We start from the raw sequence: 16,684 nt of genomic DNA, 5'->3' as shown, positions 1-16,684 counted from the left end.
GAAAGAGGAGTTTTGCGGTGATTCAAGTCAGGTTATTCGTTAGTGAACAAGTTTCGCCGAAACGCATCTTGTTGAGAAATCAATTTGCTACATTTTACAGCTCATCGTTTTGTTGGCCGACTGAACAATTTCTAGAATGTTAGGAAAAAGCGTTGGAATCAACTATCTTTGATCATCTCGTCATATTTAAGTAAAATATTGATTTTTTGTTCATTTATTTATAAATGTACAAAATTTAACCAAATGCCACAAAAATAACAAAACACACCCTGGATAATTAGTATATAAATTCCTGATCACAATTCGCTGTCGTCTGTCATCCCGATGACGTAAGTCCTGCCTCTGCAGTTAAACCGCACGTTTGCTAGACGTTGCTGGGCGGAGACCACTTCAAGGGTCCATTCAGAACCGTCAATCATTTTGGCCATTGATTTAATGGTCGTTACGAAGGGGACGCGATTAAGCGCCTTTCGCACTTCCCGCTCAGATAACTCTGGGCCCCCGTCATCACGTCCGCCCTTTGTGGTGATTTCATGCAATCGTAAGGTCACGGGATGACCTTGAGCTTTTGTACGGGTGCCATCTGGTTGGGCAACCTTCGGCGTTGACGCCACAAGTATCTTTCCGACGTCTTTACTGCAATGCGCCAAATCTTCATTAACAGTAGTAAAACAGGAACCACCAGCAGGCGGACATTTACAAACATGCTGCCGGCAGGTAGCGCAACGTTCTCCCAGCTGCTTTTCAGGTATTTCGCGTCCATCAGAGAGCGCTTGTTTGTCTCGAAGACGCGGAAGTTTAATTCGCAACTTAAAGCCGCCCTTTTCATTGACTTTTGGTGCAGGTTCTGGGGACAATTCCTCTGCCTGTTTCCCAGAGTGAAATGCTTCCGTCCCACGTCGTGTGGCCTCAATCTGTTTCCGCATTGCGATAACGATGGACTTGATTCTAGATATGTCACCCTCACATTTTCTGGTTGTGACACAAAATGTACAAAATAATATAAATTAACTCTAACTGTATATATATAAAAAGAATTGTGGATCGAAAAACCACGTCTGCCAACGATAACATTTAAGTAATAATATGGTGCACACATGTCACGTGCTTACAAACAGTATATGGTATAGTATATTAAAATATATTTTTAATTCGTTGCTTGTTGTGGTTTTTGATACACAAACATCGTCCGTTCTGAGCAAAGTATTTATTTTTGTTGTTCCAACCATAGTAGGGAGCCACAAGCAAAAGCCACATCGCAATACACCGCATATAACGGACAAAAAATGTCCACTAACTCGACTTGCTTGAGTGAATCCTTCACCAGTTTTCTTTCTACCTCGTTTCGCTCAAATGCGCTTCTGTGCATCGATCGAAGTAGAAAAACTTCTTCCGCTATGTGGCGCATTTCCGGCCGAAGTCTCATTCCGTCAAACCAATCCTGGAGTAATGAAGAGTGGTAAAAAAAAGGATTGAGATATATATACATGTGTATATCTTGGCCAAAATGAATGCAAATATATCGGCAAAAATCGGATTTTTTTAATTTTTAGTTCAACGCTGCAGAAATAAAAAATGGGATTAATCTGACCGCTATTAAAAAAACAACATATAAAAAAAAAATAAAAAAATACCAGATTATTATTATAATGACGCTCCAAATAAAGTGTTAAACACAACCTTTAATTAGGTTTATAAACACATTCTAAAAACCCACATTAAAATATGGTGTGAAGTGTTTTTTATACCTGCATCGAAAGAAACGCGTCCCTTTGATCACGAGTTTGTTGTTGGATAAAACAGCAGTTCAAATAATAAATACGTTTCACTTCGAATTTTCTTCTCGATTCTCTCGTGTGTCTTAGAAACTCCTTTATCTCCTCGCATTCTTTCCTCTTTTCTTTCCGACACGATTCCACTTTCTCTCGGATTGTTGAAAGGAAACGAAGACACTCCCCAATTCCCTGGTAGGATGAAACGAGTTGTAACTCGAATGGGTTTACAGATGAAAACGTTGTATTTAATCTTATGTACCGCAATAGCCTTTTTGTTTTTTTCGCTTCGATGATTCATTTCCTCGCGAATAACTTCGTTGTCACGCTTCAATGAGTAAACCGTATCACGTGGATGTTCAAGATCCAACTCAATGTCATCAAAACAACTGTGTTTCTGTCGTCTCCGCAGAACAGTTTCTTTTCTAATATAAACACAAACAATTACGACCCACGCATAATCCTTGCTGCACAACGGACGAAAAAGGCCTAGTCCTTGTTTGGAGCTATTGTAGCGTTTGGAAACAGCTGACTTATTCCAAGGCAAACGAAACTTCACAAAATGATGGAGAAATATGAAAGAAATATTTTCCCCTCGGTCACAAAAAAATATAGGTGAAATATTTTTGAAACATTCAATAAATAGAAGTTTATCTTGATATTATACCTTGCTTTAAAAGTTTCACGGAAATAAAAGTTTCCTAAACTATTCGACTGAAACTGAGGTTATTTTAAATCATTTGCTTTTGGGTGGATCCTTTTTTTTTAACTCGGCAGAAACCCAAATGAATTGTGTGCATATCTCTTACCTGCAAAAACCACTGTTGTATCCCGTATCTCCACTACACGCCTCGCCGCGTTGACTCCATGCCATGCTCGTGATTGGCGAAAGGTTCGGAAGAACAAGTTCCTCTAATTGGCGATCTAATTCCGTGTCTTTCCGAACCTCGTCTGGAGAAACGGCGTTTGGAAGTGTTTGCTCCTCAGCTTGCTGAAAACTGTTTGGTTCTTGTTTCTTTCTTGTTGTACGCAGACCTGGAAAGAAACTTCTTTTCGGCGATGTCGATTCCAATTTTGGAGAATTTGGAAGTGTTTTTTCTTCGTCGGAAGAACCTTCTTCGGGGTCGTCTTGGAAAACGGACATTTCCTTTCTTTTTCGTTCTGCCATCTGATTGTTCAAAATTAAAGTTACAAAAAGACATGTCTGGATTTACTGTGTATAATTATGATACTGTATTCTCGGAAACCAAATCTATGAAATTTCAATTTTACCTTCCACAGGAAAAGCAGCACCGCCAATATGACAATGCAGGCCACTATTGCCCCTACAATTTCTCCTGTTTCATTTGACATTGGGGCTGGCGGGGGCTGCTGTGGAGCTTTGTAAACGTAAACGCCATTTTCACTTTCACTGCTACCATCAGCCATTGCAGTTGCTAGATTAATTAAAACTAACCAAATTAACAAGTCACTTGTGCCCTGCGAGCACTATAATTGTGCTCCGGGGCCAGGTGAAGAATACATGTAGGATGTCCCTGAATACTGAAAATAAAAAAAAACGTGTAAAAAAAACAGAAAACATTGAAATTTCTTCAGGTTTTAGTAGCTGCCGGTACCAACAACTCAACAAAAACGTTTTTTTTCGGACTTTGCAAACCTTGCTGACACCATATTAGGCCAACCAGCAAACACTGGTCTACAGCATTTCGTTTTGCTAATTCTATCATCCCTTAATTGATTGATACTGAATGCTATTGTCTTTTAATCAGTACAATTTACCAATACAAAATTTAAAATTTAAGTGTTAAACCTATCGTCCTGTTTACATAAACATTTTCACTGAATATTTCGCGCCTACGTGTTTCGCCTGCCATTGATTTATGACAAACGACTCTCTTCTCGGTGCTTGCGCGGGGTAAAGTGGCCCTTTAACTCACATTGGTAACATTTACTTTCAAAATGCAGCAGCCCCCTCTGAAGTTTGTAATAAAACTACGTCCGAAGCATCCACTCGCACTTACCAACAGCTCTTTTCTACGATTGTGACGCGTAGTGATTGGTGTTGTGTTTGTCTGTGGCTTGTTGGCTTGGTGGTATATATTTACAGTGTGTGTTTTCCGGTATGTGTCATAAGCCTTTCAAAGCTACCAAAACTGACGCGAAAAAATCGTGATTTATGTTTGGAGAGTACTCGTTTGGATCTTTAACTGATCCATCATTAAATTTGTATAAACCACCAACATTTTTGCCATTGCCAACATATTATTGGTCATTTCACCACAACATTGGCCAAAGACCAAAACAAAAAAAGCAAAAACGAAGAAAACAAAAAAAAAAAAAGCAAAAACGAAGAAACAAAAAAATGTGTTTGTCGGTAAAAATTTAAATGGTAAACTTTTGCGTGACATGTGCAACAAAATTCGAAACCACAGCCGTGGACCACGTAAAATAAATATCCCTACTGTAGATATAGACCACAGTATTACGTCGTGCCTCATGACCATTAGCTCTAAATATTTTCATTTTCATCAACAAATCCATGGTGGTAATGAGTCTGGTGCCATCATGGACAAAAATTATTTTCAAGGGTCATTATTACGCTACACTGAAAGCACGTTTGGAGATTGGTTACAGTCGTCCGAATGGTGCATTAGTATTTGGTGGTACTAAATTCGTATTGGCTCGAACAAAACCCCTAAAAAGAAAAAGATAAATTCGAAAAACAGATGGTCAAATTCATATGTGAATCTGCATGTCACATGACGACAAATTGCACTGGAAGTTTCGTCAATATGTCGCCACATTTGCCACCAGTTTGCGTGACACAATGCAACTACGTTCAGGAGACAATTATACAGTGGAGATACGATATGTATTGAGGTAAATATATGTAACCCTTGCACGTGTAAAACATTAAACCCGACTGAGTAAGTGTATTTAAATATTCTTAATTTGAAATTAGCTGATCAAATAATTTTATATTTAGTACTTATATATTGGAATAAGTTACTTTCGGCAGTGCTGGTAACGTGGAATTCAAATAATAGTAATAAAGGGTAGGAAAATGCTGATACACCGGTAAACAGTGAGATTGCAAAAACCAACCCACATATAAGTCTGTGTAAGATAGAAATCTGTGCGAACGTTAACGGTTAGATGTGAACAGAGCAACCACCTGTTATTTTTACCTATAAAATAAACTTAAAATACAACAATTAATAACACAGTTAACGCTCGCTTGAATTTCTATGCCAGAGGCTATCAGCACATAGAAAGGTTAGGAATAGGAATCCTGGTTTGCATTTGTAGCTTTTACTCCCAACAAACATATGTAACGTTTTTACTCAAGACAGTTTAAACTCCAGACAAAAATTTGTTTTCTTATGGAACATAATCTTTCTGTATAATGAGACGGATGATAAGCGAATACTGTTGTTTGATTTCTATCAGCTATATTGCGGAAGTGACGAAATTAGGGGAAATTAAACTCAACATTTTCGTGAAAACTTGTGACACTTTGCGAGGAAGGGAGCATTGCGTCGCACAATATTATGACGCAGGTATTGATGTTAGTGCTAGTGGCAAACGGTCTGTGCAAGAGTTCTGGTTCAAGTGTGCCGATTTTGGTTTTCAGTTATAGATTTGCTATGTTACTGGCATCTTGAAAGTTGCCCTAGATTTACATATTACATGATGCAAGTTGCTTTCTGCGGGATGTTGTTGCCCCTATGTAGGGAAGCTGTAGCTGTCCAGAGTTTTTTAGTGCAAAATAATGCCGACAATTAAGAACCATGTTGTACTTTTCAAGTGGTGATGCAGCCGAATGTGAAGTTCCAAAGTAGCTTGAAAAGTAAATTTTTGCACGTTCTTGTGTTTGTTTTGTGGACAATATTCCATACATTGTTCATAAAGCCTTATTGTTACAACCCACTTAAAGTATATTAGTTTCTGATCAAGACCATTGTTTGGGTCCAGTATCGAGTCTTATTTATAGGCCTAGCCACCTGAATATGTTGTAGAAAGGCTGAAAACCCAAATATTGACACAACTGAGAAAGGGACCAAGTTATGATAGGCCTATAACACCAAAAATTACATCAGTGAGCAAAGCTACATGCTATTAATGAAACACTTATTTTGTTGCTGTTCTATGTTTTTGCCAGTATCCAGAGTCAAGTATGGCAGTGTGTAAGTGTAACTTTGTTTTTTAACATAAAGTCATGCAGCGACATAATTTTATGTGGTGTCATGATTTTTTGTTGTGGCATAAATTGGGGTTCTTTGGTATATGGTTACATACCAGATTGGAAAGTTTGTTTTTTGCGCGGAGGATTTCGTTTCGGCGATCGTTAATTGCGCGGACGATCGCAACGTTTTTTGTATGTTAATGCATTAGCTAATTAATATTGCGCGGATTATCGGCGAATTTTCGCAAAAGTGCGCGGAGGATATATCCTCCGGGCACGACATTTTTTCCAGTCTGGGTTACATACAATTCCACACAAGACCACATAGATTTTTTTGTACTGCATGTTTGTGAATAGTGTGTTTCAAACTTGTTTTAATGCATTTTAAATGTTTTAAATCATTTTTCTATTGGTGATATAAAACGTTTTTTTGTGGTTATCACCTTAATCCATCTGAAGCATCTTTGACTTTTATTTCACAATTTTGCTATACATTTGTGCTATGTTTGTAGGTTTTTCTACATATTCTTGGCATACCTGTAAAATAAAGCAATGGGTGTTGAGAAGCGTCCCATTCAGGTTGGGGCCAAAGGTGAATACCCTAAAAAAGGCCAAATTGTTACCATCCACTACACAGGGAGTTTGCTGAAAACCGGGAAAGAATTTGACTCTTCCTATAGTAGGCAAAAGCCGTTTCAATTTCAAATTGGAATGGGTGAGGTAATAAAGGCTTGGGATGAAGGCATTGCAAAGATGACCAAAGGGGAGCAAGCTGTTCTTCAGTGTACCTCAGATTATGCTTATGGTTCTGTTGGCCTTCCTGGATTGGTACCGCCCAACTCTGATCTTGTGTTTCATGTGGAGCTGTTGGAAATTAAGGATAAAACCTTTAAACACAAGAACATGTAGTTGGTATGGTTTCTTGTACTACAATTGTGATGTTGTAAAAAAAATTAGAGGATGTTAAATCATTGCTGTTACATTGTTGTTGGCGTGTGAAGTATGAATCTTAACAACTAAAGCAGGCCCAACTTGCTTGATTATTATATGTGAATATCAGCATTAACATAACATTTTTAACACTTTGTTTCCTGCTGGCTGCCTAATGCCATGATAATGTGCACAATTAACATGATTTGCTGTAATACTGCCCTATGATTGCTGATTATCCTTATAAATAAAGCTGCTTTCCTGTTGTTTAGTCGGTAATTCATGTTGCCCTTTTAAGTGTTTTTTAAATAACAAAGTGTGTCTGACATTAGATGTATTCCTTTTTATATTCAATGTTTTCAGTAGTTCATGAAAATTTTTTAAATATAGTGAAAAAGAGATATTATCTTTGCAAAATGTAGCAAAAAACTCATGTTGCCTTTTGAGCAGTTGAACCAACTTATTTCTTGTACACTGTATGTTTGATTTAAAAACTGTGCAAAACCATTAGTGCAATGATTCCTGCCTTTCACAAAAATTCTACCTGTATTGTTGCAACTTTCTACCTTATTTTTGTATATTCTATCACACACATACTGTCTTTTATATTAATGTTATGCAGATATATTTTTGTTTGTTTTAAGGGTTTGTAGTGGTTGCTTAGTGTGGTAGTACACTTACCTTATCTTAGTGGCCATCCAGCACATGTGCAAGGATAATACAAACAGTATACAATGAAAAGGCGGAACGTGGACACAAGCAAACAGCCGCGCAGACCCCTGAAGCGACCAAACAAGTTCACAGACAGTGTCTATGGAAGGTGAACCCTATTTTTTAATTGAATTCAGAGTGGTGGATAATAGAATTGGTCCATCAGTCTGTGTTAAAGTTGGTTTGTTTAATGTTAATAAACATTTTCTACCACAGTATTAGCATTGCAAACTAATGTTTAAATATGACTGAATCGAAGCTTTGTTGTGTTGAATTTTGTTGAACCCATTAGTTAAACTGTTTTATAACTTTTAACAAAACAACATCATTATATTGCAGTTCGTTTGTCTACATCAAGTTTGTTGTCGTTTGGATGTTTATTCTTCTTGCTGACTTCATTTTGGAGTTCAGATTTGAATATGTCTGGCCTTTCTGGCTGCTAATTCAAAGCGTATACGACACTTTTAAATACCAAGGATTGGTAAGTACAAGTATTAGTGGTTTCTGTTTTACCAAGTTGCTGTTTATACAATAGGCAATCATTTAAAATTTTGCAAAACCTGCTTTAACATATCATAAAAATGCATGTATTGCCGTCGTTTTAATGGAAAGTTGTCAAGCTGTCTTATTACTCTGTATCCCATCACCACAGACCATTTGCATTACATGCAACAGCCCCGTGGTAAATTAAAAAGTGGTTATAAGTGGGTTGTAGCTCTTATGTGCTTACCAATTAACAAAAGATTACAGAGGCCTGTAAAAGTAAAGTTTAAAGACAATATGGGTAAAGACAAATTATTAAAAGAAATATATACTTTTTTTTTCTGTGGCATTTTGAAAACTGTTCCTTTTCCATGTAAATTTATAAAAACACATGTTTAAAGTCTGAGTTAATCCCCTTATGTACACATTAACCTAATCAGCATAAAATTATACATAATTATTATGATATGCAGTTAACACATGTTACCAGATATCCGTAAAACAGACTTGTATTTATTTTGTAAGATCCCCTGTTCATTTTGCTTAACTTGTACCGACTATGTGGACTGGTAATCATTATCATGTACAGAGGTCACCATCTGTGTCAAACTACCTAATATATTAAATTATTAATGTTTTTCTTTGTAAGTACAACTGTCAGATCCAGAGCAATATCTGTGCCATGGACATTTCTGCGAAAAATTAGTTATTAGTTTTGTATTGAATGTGTTTCAGACACAGATTACCTTTAAATTTTAATAATTTAAATCTGTGCCCAGATATTTATCCCAAGCTGTTTGTGTTTACAGGCCTACTCAGTGTTTTTTGTTTGTATTGCGATCACATCAGACACTGTATGCCTTCTCTTTATCCCCATTCAGTGGCTATTTTTCATGGCGAGTACATATGTGTGGATTCATTATGTGTGGCACACAGGTATGTCCATTTGGCAAAAAAATTTTGTTCAAACAATTATATATGTTGCATATAAGGGCACCTGCATAAAAAAGGGGCATTACGACTCATACATACATTTTATTATAGACTTACCTATTTTGTTTTTTGCAGATAAAGGGATTTGTCTACCAACTGTTTCGTTATGGTTGTTTTTTATGTATATCGAAGCCACAATGAGATTGCGCGATTTAAAAAACAGTCCGTTTCATATCGAACTTTGTAAGCCCTTTGCTGCTCATTGGTAAGTGCATTTGCTTGGTAACTTTTGAACAATGGTGCAGTTATTAATTTGAAACTTTATTCATTCACCTAAACAATAGCATTTCTGAGATTTTTAAATGGTTTTGTGGAAAAGTTGAGTAATAAATTCTTCTTATTTGCAGCATTGGTCATCCGGTGGTGACCCTGGGCATAGGTTTAAAAAGTTACATTCTTTACCGGTTGCGATTACGAACGCAAAATTCGGTGCAAAAAGAGAATGATTTCTTTTATGAGCTGCTAAAATATGCTTTGCCCAAAGAAATGCGTCAGAACGAGACAATAGCGATAACTGAAAATGAAAAGAGCGAAAAATGTAAACATTTTTTTGTTGATTTACTGCTGTTTTATCACACAGTATTTCACCTGTTTAATCCTTTCATTTTGCCTATTTAAGCTGACGTCACAGGACAGAACGGAATAATTTCACATTCGCAGTCAACTGGAAAAAAATCTCAAAAGCAATTGGCAATTCAAGACACGTCATTACAAAGTACGAGATAAATTGTTTGTTTACCTAATGACCAAAAATATTGTGTTCATTTTTTGCCAACTACTGTTGATTAAACTTATTGGTAACTATCCCGGTTTGACAAGAGAATATATCTTCTCATTGGATTGCAACAAATTTTAGAACTATGCTCGTATGATTTAAAGAGAAGGCACTTTACTTACAAACATGGACCAATCAATATAATTTCATTGTACACTTGTTTTGCTGTCAATCCTTCAGGTTAAGTAGTTTGAAAGAAAATATATAACTTAAAAAAGGCTATTATATAAACAATTAGTAAAAAAACAATTGATGTTTAGTTGCAGAATTTCCTTCCGTGACCCCAGCTCAGAAATCGGGCAGTAACAACAGTTCATCGAGCAACACGCCACTTTCCCAGAGGAAGTTTTCCTCTCACACATCCAGCACTCCAAGTGGAAAGGGCAACTCGGAAAGCCTTTCGATATCTCTACACAACACAACTATGTCAACTTCACCAGATGGCGAAACAAAACGTCGGACTACGAGCAATCATAAAAAGTCGGGCTCAAATGACTCGTCGCCAGGGCAGGTGAGTTGCAGCAGATATTAGATTCAAAAACTTTGTCCTATTATTGTGGTTTTCAGGCTTTTTTATCCTGCCCACTATATATATATACACATGAATTGGTAATTTTAAATATAAAGAATGTTTGTTGCAATCTATGTTAATTAAAGTAATAGGTTTCTTAACATTTTCTGTATTATAGACCCTTATATATAATATGGAGCTTATATTAACACAAGTTGTAATAAACTTAATAACATCTTAATATTTGCAAACACATAGATACAGTCATTGGTGCAGCTTGAAACCAATATCTTTGCACTCTGTTCACCATAGTTCCTAGCACCTGGGCTTGTGTATATATTGAGGAACGTTTTCCTGTATTTTACCATGAATTGAGGGAAACAGTCTGTTGTACGCAGCTACTTCCGATATATTTACCTCAGTCAATTTAAACTGACTGACAGATTTAGCTTTGTTAATACTCGACAAAAGTGGATAGGGTTAAAATATAACATTTTACATAAATCTTTATACCATTGTTTTGATTTTGAAATACTGCTCTTATTGTTCTTAAAATAATCTAGCTTTTTGTATTTCTGTTTGCACACATGATCATACTTTTACCAAAATAAATTAATACCGCATGTGTTGGTGTTTGGGAGAGTGAATCTTTCTTTGACGTATGATTGGTTTCTACTATCCTGCAAAACTGTGAAATATTACTGAAAACATGCTTTTGTGTATTTAATTCGTCAATTGGTTGGAAATATATCTTATGCAATGCTTTTCTATTTAAATCTTTTCTTCCGTGTATGAATGGAACATATGTATTTAGGTACATAAAAATACTTCAAGTAAAAGCAGCAGTGGGAACAACAGTCCAAAGTTAAAGTCTACATCGAATACAACAAAATCAACCCTTACGCCAACCTCTGAGCCAAAATCTCCAATTATTGCAACTCCTGTACTTTCTGTTCCATCTTTTAAAGACACAACTGTCACGCCCGCTCTAACGAATGGTCATGTAGTGGGTGAAAAGCTTCCTGCCACCCACATTGAGCTTATTTCTACTCCAAGGTTTGTAAAAATATAGGTTAGATAGCAAAAAAAGCATGTCTGTATTAATCAAAGCCCAATGCATTGAAACAACCCGAGCAATCGTGGTTAAACATATTAAATAATTTTATGTTTTTTAATAAAGAAGTCATTTTTGTTGAAAAAATTTTAGCAGACAATGATATTGTACTTCCAAGCATAAAAATATTACCTCATCCAGGTCTACCAAATATTCACGCTGCCTTGTTTTCAGAACGTAACAACAAAATATACCCTTTGCCCTTGTGTTAACTTATTATTATCAATCATATGTACAGTGATTTACTCTTTTTTTGACCCTATTAGTGCCATCGAACGATTGGAAAACACAATTTCAAAGCTCAAGAGTGACTTACAAGCGGCCAAAAAGAATGAACTGAATGTTAAAGACAGACTCGATTATTTATTGAATGTGGAAAAAAATGCCAAATCAGATTTACTTCAGCTTCGCAGGGATAATGACCTTCTGCAAACAAAGTATGCCTTTATCCCAAAATAATTACAAAAACAGAATAAAATTATTGTGCCGAGAGTTCTTTGTGGGAGCTGTATCGTGTTATTTGTATCGGTTTAAACAAAAACATTAAATGACCTGCACATAAAAAATTAGATCCTTTTAGTGTGTATGTGTTGTAAGGATGAAAAATACATTTTTTCATTTGCTATACAGACTGGTTAATATTTCAACGAGTAAAGATAAAGAGAAGCTCTATGTCCAGTCGGTGGAGAAACGTCTGAAGACAGAGGTAGAGAATCGCATTAACATCGAGAAGCAATTTAAGGAGGAGAGAAGACATCGCAAGGAGGAGGAAGAGCAAGCATGGAATGCAGCAGTTGTCGCTCAACATACAAGGTTACAAGATAATTGGATTAAATTTGCTTCTATTAAATCAATATACATTCTAAATCTGGTAAATGTTCATGACAGGTGGTGATCGTTATTTTTTCTTTGTTGTTTTCTGATGGTAATTCCATTCTTTGTTACAAAGCTGCCAAAATTAGATGAAATCTTGTTATTTTTTTAACCTACATTTATGTCGTAAAAACTTGAAACAGACAGACGACTTAGGAATATTTATCATTTTCTGCATTGATCCGTTACTGAGTCTCTGTCAGCCATAGAGACTACACAGGCGATTCATAGAAATCGAACTCTCATTTTACATGGGTAGCTATTTGGCATGAAAATATTGACTAACACACACAAAAAGTAAATAAATCAAAAGGGCAGTAATAGTGCAGCAGCTTTCAAATTTATTTCATTTGTTTTACAATGCTTGTATTTTAATCAGGGGTTCACAAGTTAACAGTCCTGCTTCCTTGACTTTTTGTACTATGTATAGTCATATTCCGCACTGTGTGTCATTATGTTATTGTTATACAAATTTTTACTCTTTTAGGGGTAGTTTTTCTCTAGCAACAAATGGTTTCCAGACATTCAAGATTACACAAATCATTTTTGCAAACTTGAATTATTGTTATTGAACGGACATTTTCCTTCTAAATAAGGATGCATGTCATTTTCAAACCTATGGTTGTGACATTGGGCACATGTACTCATTGATTTTAAATGTTTGGCGCCTGATAATTTCATGACAGGGCCAAGAAAATAAAAAACTTAGGCATAATTGTTAGCTGCCCCTTTTCTTGATGAGAATGCATTTACAGCGCTCAGAGCTGCCAATCATGTTTCATCAACAAGTACATCCAACCATTAAACCCCATATATTCTTCACATTGTTTCAGGGAAAAAGAAACCGCTGAAGTGTTGAAAAAGGCCAAGCATGATTTGGAAGAAGAGATTTTTAAACTTCAAAATAAACTGAAAAAGAGAGAAGAAGAATGCGAAATTTTAAAGAACGAAGTTTCGGTTAGAATTTTTATTCTGGTGCAAACTGACTTTTTTGCAGCAATATCATTAAACCATTTGGGGTAGAATTTTCGGGCTTAACCATTCAGGTATAACCAGTTGATCTCAACTATCAGTGCGTTTTGAGGTTACTGTGTTTCATTGTTTAATTTCCATTCGCTAGAAACGCATGATGGATTTAGCATTTAAATGTCAAAAACAGCTGCCTTCGATTTTTGCAAGTGAAAGGTTTTCACGTCAATGTCGATATTATTACAAAACGGTGCGACTGCATCGATATTTCGGCTTTCATTTTTCATATATTGTGTGACGTGTTTGAAGAGTTTGACTAAAAACTTTTATCTTTTCGCGAGCGATTGGTTGGCGTCATATGGTTGTACTGGCCATAAAAAAACATTGTATTTATTTCAAAACGACAAACGTGGAAATCTTTATTTCCTGCAGTTTTAAATCTGTCAGCTTTGTCAATTAAGACAGACATATTTCGCCTTAAAATCAAAAAGTGTTTCAAGGGTATTCCCAACCATCTTCCGCAGTATTTCTATATCAAGGGTTTGTGTTTTTGCAGGAGCTGCAGGGTCGCGAAAAATCGGCTAAGGAGTCCGAGACGCTCATGTCGGCGCTGGAAGCCATGCAGGACAAGAACTTGATGTTGGAAAACTCGTTAAGTGCCGAAACGCGACTCAAACTAGATCTGTTTTCAGCCCTAGGTGACGTTAAGCGACAACTGGAATTGGCTCACGGTAAGCTACAGAAATTAAATGCAGTCTAGTTGGCGCGACGGTTTAACCCGTAAGGCCGGTCTATGGCAAATTGTTTGTTTGAAGTAAATTGATAAAAGCTCATCTTTCGATAATAAGATTGTTGGATTTTTTCAACAAAGTATTTTGCCAAGTTATTTAGATACCCTATACATATAAATGAATTTTACATTTAGGAATTTTCTTTTGTATTTTTGCCTTCGCGCAACTTACGATACAACTTGATTGTTTAGGCGCGATTTTTAAACGCGACGCGGAGATTGCCGACCTAAAAGCGCGGCTAACCGAATTCCTGTCGATTGTCCCGGAGTCTCGAATTCGATCGGCGACTCCGCATTACTCCAACAACTTTCTCGAGAAGCCACTGGTGCCGATTACACCTACGCAGGACTTTGCCAACGCCTACTGTGCCATGCCCACCCGCACACCCAACATGACCCAGGCTGCTCCACTTGTGCAGTCGGGTCCCCACGGAATGGAACAAAACATGATGAACCACATGCCGCCCATGCACCTTGACCCGAACGCCGCAATGTACACGCCAAACACTGGCGTGTAGCGCGCTGGCGCCCCGAGCGGAAGTGTGGAGGATTCGTGGTCAGATTTTTTTGGGGTGATTTGTTTGATGTTGGTTAAATTTTTTGGTCGACAATCAGTTGCTTCCGAACTTGAACCCCGGTGTCACACGTTTTGTTCTAGCAGTTTTTCTCGACGGTTGTTGAATTGTTTTCTTTGTTCCCCGCAATTATGTTACCTACAAGTTGTATATGTCCCAACATACAATCATAAAATCTCCTGATCGGTCGTGCAACCCTAATTTTAACGCAACATCAGTTTTAATATTACGTTATATTATCGCGAGAAAAACAGAGAGAAATTCCTGACTTTCTTTGACATTTCAAAACTTTTCTTATATTTATGTTAGCAGTTGACTTCTAAAACGCACGCTGTTTAATTTTAAATCTATTTTATTGAGGTTGCGGTGATTTCTTTACCCAAAGTTTCCGCAACTTGTTTCTTCTTCGGAATCCTGACCATGTGATCGTCGTTTTGTCATTTTTGCGGTTGAAGCATTTACTCTAGACCAACATCGGTTAAACGGGTCGCCAACCATCAGTTTTAAACGTTTCTGCGGATTATTTTGATCTTCCCCCACCTGCTGCTGTTTCAAAATGTGTCAAACACCCTTCTGAAATCTGCCCGCGAACCTCCTCCACGCACCATGACCACCACCCTTATAAGTTGCTATGGTTACCGTTATAAACAGAAAACATTATTATTATGATTAAGTGCTGGTGGCTTAGGTTTCGGTGTTGTATGTGATTTTTCCGCACCCCCGTGGTATGTAGTAGCCCAACTTTCCCCCTTTTCCTTCTGCCCCAGAGTCTGAACGACGAGTTACTGAGAAGAAAAAATCTGTACAAGACCTTCGGATGTTCGACCTGAAAAGAGTCTTCGTGCTTTTCGATTGCACCATTTAGTGGTAGCTCTCCTGACCCACTCGCGTTGCCCCTATTTCATGCGCCAGGGAAAGATCTATTTTGTCGCTGCGTGTCTCGTTTCATTCGATGGTGATCCATAAGTCCGCTACCCTGGTGTGGCGCGTGTCTGTCCCGGCTTTTTGTAAAGTTTTTTTCTTATATTTTTTCCTTTGGTCTTTTCCCTGTCCGTCTCTCTATCTATCTTTCTCCATCTGCCGACCTGCTCGTCATTTTGTCCGCTAAATAAAAACCTCCCCCACATTGAAACATGTCTCGTGAGTTTACCGGGCGGCGCCTGTGTAACGTGAAGAAGTAAAGAATAATAATCCAAGGCCTTATTGTGTTTAAAGTTTGTTGCTTAGTACAGAGGAAAGTTTTGTGTCCCTATTTGGAAAGTTTCGTATCTACTTTCTAATAAAACTAAGCATGACTTGTCCATGATACACGCCTGACATTTATCGAGAAGCTTATATTGTTTTCTGACATTTGGTTCACAGCGGTGTCGTGACTTCTTCCAGCATTTCAAAACCCTCTTTTGACGTTCTTCCGACAGTTGAAAGGCGCAGGCAGTTGGTCGTGGAAAGGATAGTTTTTTAATCCGTTGAACTCGAATCCAACAACATACACTTCACCAAGTGTGTTCCATATGCGCATATCAGGTATTTTTTTCTATCATATTTATTTAATTATTCACAATATATCATAGGTTATTTGATCAATGGTAATGTATCAATGAATTTGGCGAAGACATGCATTTTCACTTTTTTTCTGAAACCCGTAATTTCAAATGAATTTCATTGCAAAGAAAAAGATTCTCCAAAACCTTCCTAAAAGGAGCTTCCACTTTTGCTGGTTTAAGTTGTTTTTATTTAGGACGACAGAGTGTTTACATAAAGTATATACATAACATTGCGGAGCATTGACGCAATTAAATTGTTTTAGACACTCCTGCAGCGACGTTGACCATTGAGAGCGTAAAACGATCTTCTATAATTCACAACCAGAGGCTTAAGAAAACATGTGTCTCCTGTTTGTTTTCGAATTGTTTGTTTGCGTTTCGCGAAAAATTGTGGAATATGCAAAGGCAGAAAGACGACATATTCTAAACATTTTTGCTTCACGAATATACTCATGACA

At 37.1% G+C, this 16,684-nt stretch overlaps 2 protein-coding genes and 1 pseudogene across 2 annotated transcripts; 2 read left to right on the top strand and 1 right to left on the bottom strand.

Moving 5' to 3' along the window:
- Window positions 1–296: 296 nt before the first annotated feature.
- LOC145895682 (uncharacterized) lies at window positions 297–3,200 on the bottom strand. Its single transcript, XM_082984473.1, has 6 exons — window positions 3,045–3,200; window positions 2,582–2,940; window positions 2,035–2,197; window positions 1,749–1,964; window positions 1,299–1,441; window positions 297–972 (listed from the first exon to the last, which is right to left on the bottom strand). The coding sequence occupies exons 1-6, from the start codon at window positions 3,198–3,200 to the stop codon at window positions 297–299; spliced, it is 1,713 nt and encodes a 570-aa protein (XP_082840599.1).
- A 3,310-nt stretch (window positions 3,201–6,510) lies between these two features.
- LOC145895681 (peptidyl-prolyl cis-trans isomerase Fkbp12 pseudogene) lies at window positions 6,511–6,867 on the top strand (annotated as a pseudogene).
- A 17-nt stretch (window positions 6,868–6,884) lies between these two features.
- LOC145894337 (macoilin-like) lies at window positions 6,885–15,808 on the top strand. The gene is made up of 13 exons (XM_082982889.1): window positions 6,885–7,708; window positions 7,939–8,080; window positions 8,892–9,018; window positions 9,151–9,280; window positions 9,423–9,613; window positions 9,695–9,790; window positions 10,111–10,361; window positions 11,176–11,417; window positions 11,742–11,912; window positions 12,106–12,288; window positions 13,182–13,305; window positions 13,874–14,048; window positions 14,300–15,808. Exons 1-13 carry the CDS (start codon window positions 7,623–7,625, stop codon window positions 14,623–14,625), a joined length of 2,244 nt encoding a protein of 747 aa, XP_082839015.1. The 5' UTR covers window positions 6,885–7,622; the 3' UTR covers window positions 14,626–15,808.
- Window positions 15,809–16,684: the final 876 nt, after the last annotated feature.

The sequence above is a fragment of the Ascidia mentula genome, chromosome 3 (genome assembly GCF_947561715.1).
Source record: "Ascidia mentula chromosome 3, kaAscMent1.1, whole genome shotgun sequence".
Taxonomy (NCBI): domain Eukaryota; kingdom Metazoa; phylum Chordata; class Ascidiacea; order Phlebobranchia; family Ascidiidae; genus Ascidia; species Ascidia mentula.
The sequence above is the reverse complement of the archived record's forward strand: the minus strand, read 5'-3'. Positions and strand labels throughout refer to the sequence as shown.

Excerpts from the sequence above, each read along its gene's own strand:
- LOC145894337 (XM_082982889.1), top strand. The coding sequence starts at position 7,623 with ATGAAAAGGCGGAACGTGGACACAAGCAAACAGCCGCGCAGACCCCTG. Across the intron at positions 11,418-11,741 it reads GAGCTTATTTCTACTCCAAG|TGCCATCGAACGATTGGAAA; the intron begins GTTTGTAAAAAT and ends TGACCCTATTAG. Across the intron at positions 12,289-13,181 it reads GTTGTCGCTCAACATACAAG|GGAAAAAGAAACCGCTGAAG; the intron begins GTTACAAGATAA and ends ACATTGTTTCAG.
- LOC145895682 (XM_082984473.1), bottom strand. The coding sequence starts at position 3,200 with ATGGCTGATGGTAGCAGTGAAAGTGAAAATGGCGTTTACGTTTACAAA. Across the intron at positions 2,941-3,044 it reads TGCTGCTTTTCCTGTGGAAG|ATGGCAGAACGAAAAAGAAA; the intron begins GTAAAATTGAAA and ends TTGAACAATCAG. Across the intron at positions 1,442-1,748 it reads ACGCGTTTCTTTCGATGCAG|GATTGGTTTGACGGAATGAG; the intron begins GTATAAAAAACA and ends TCATTACTCCAG.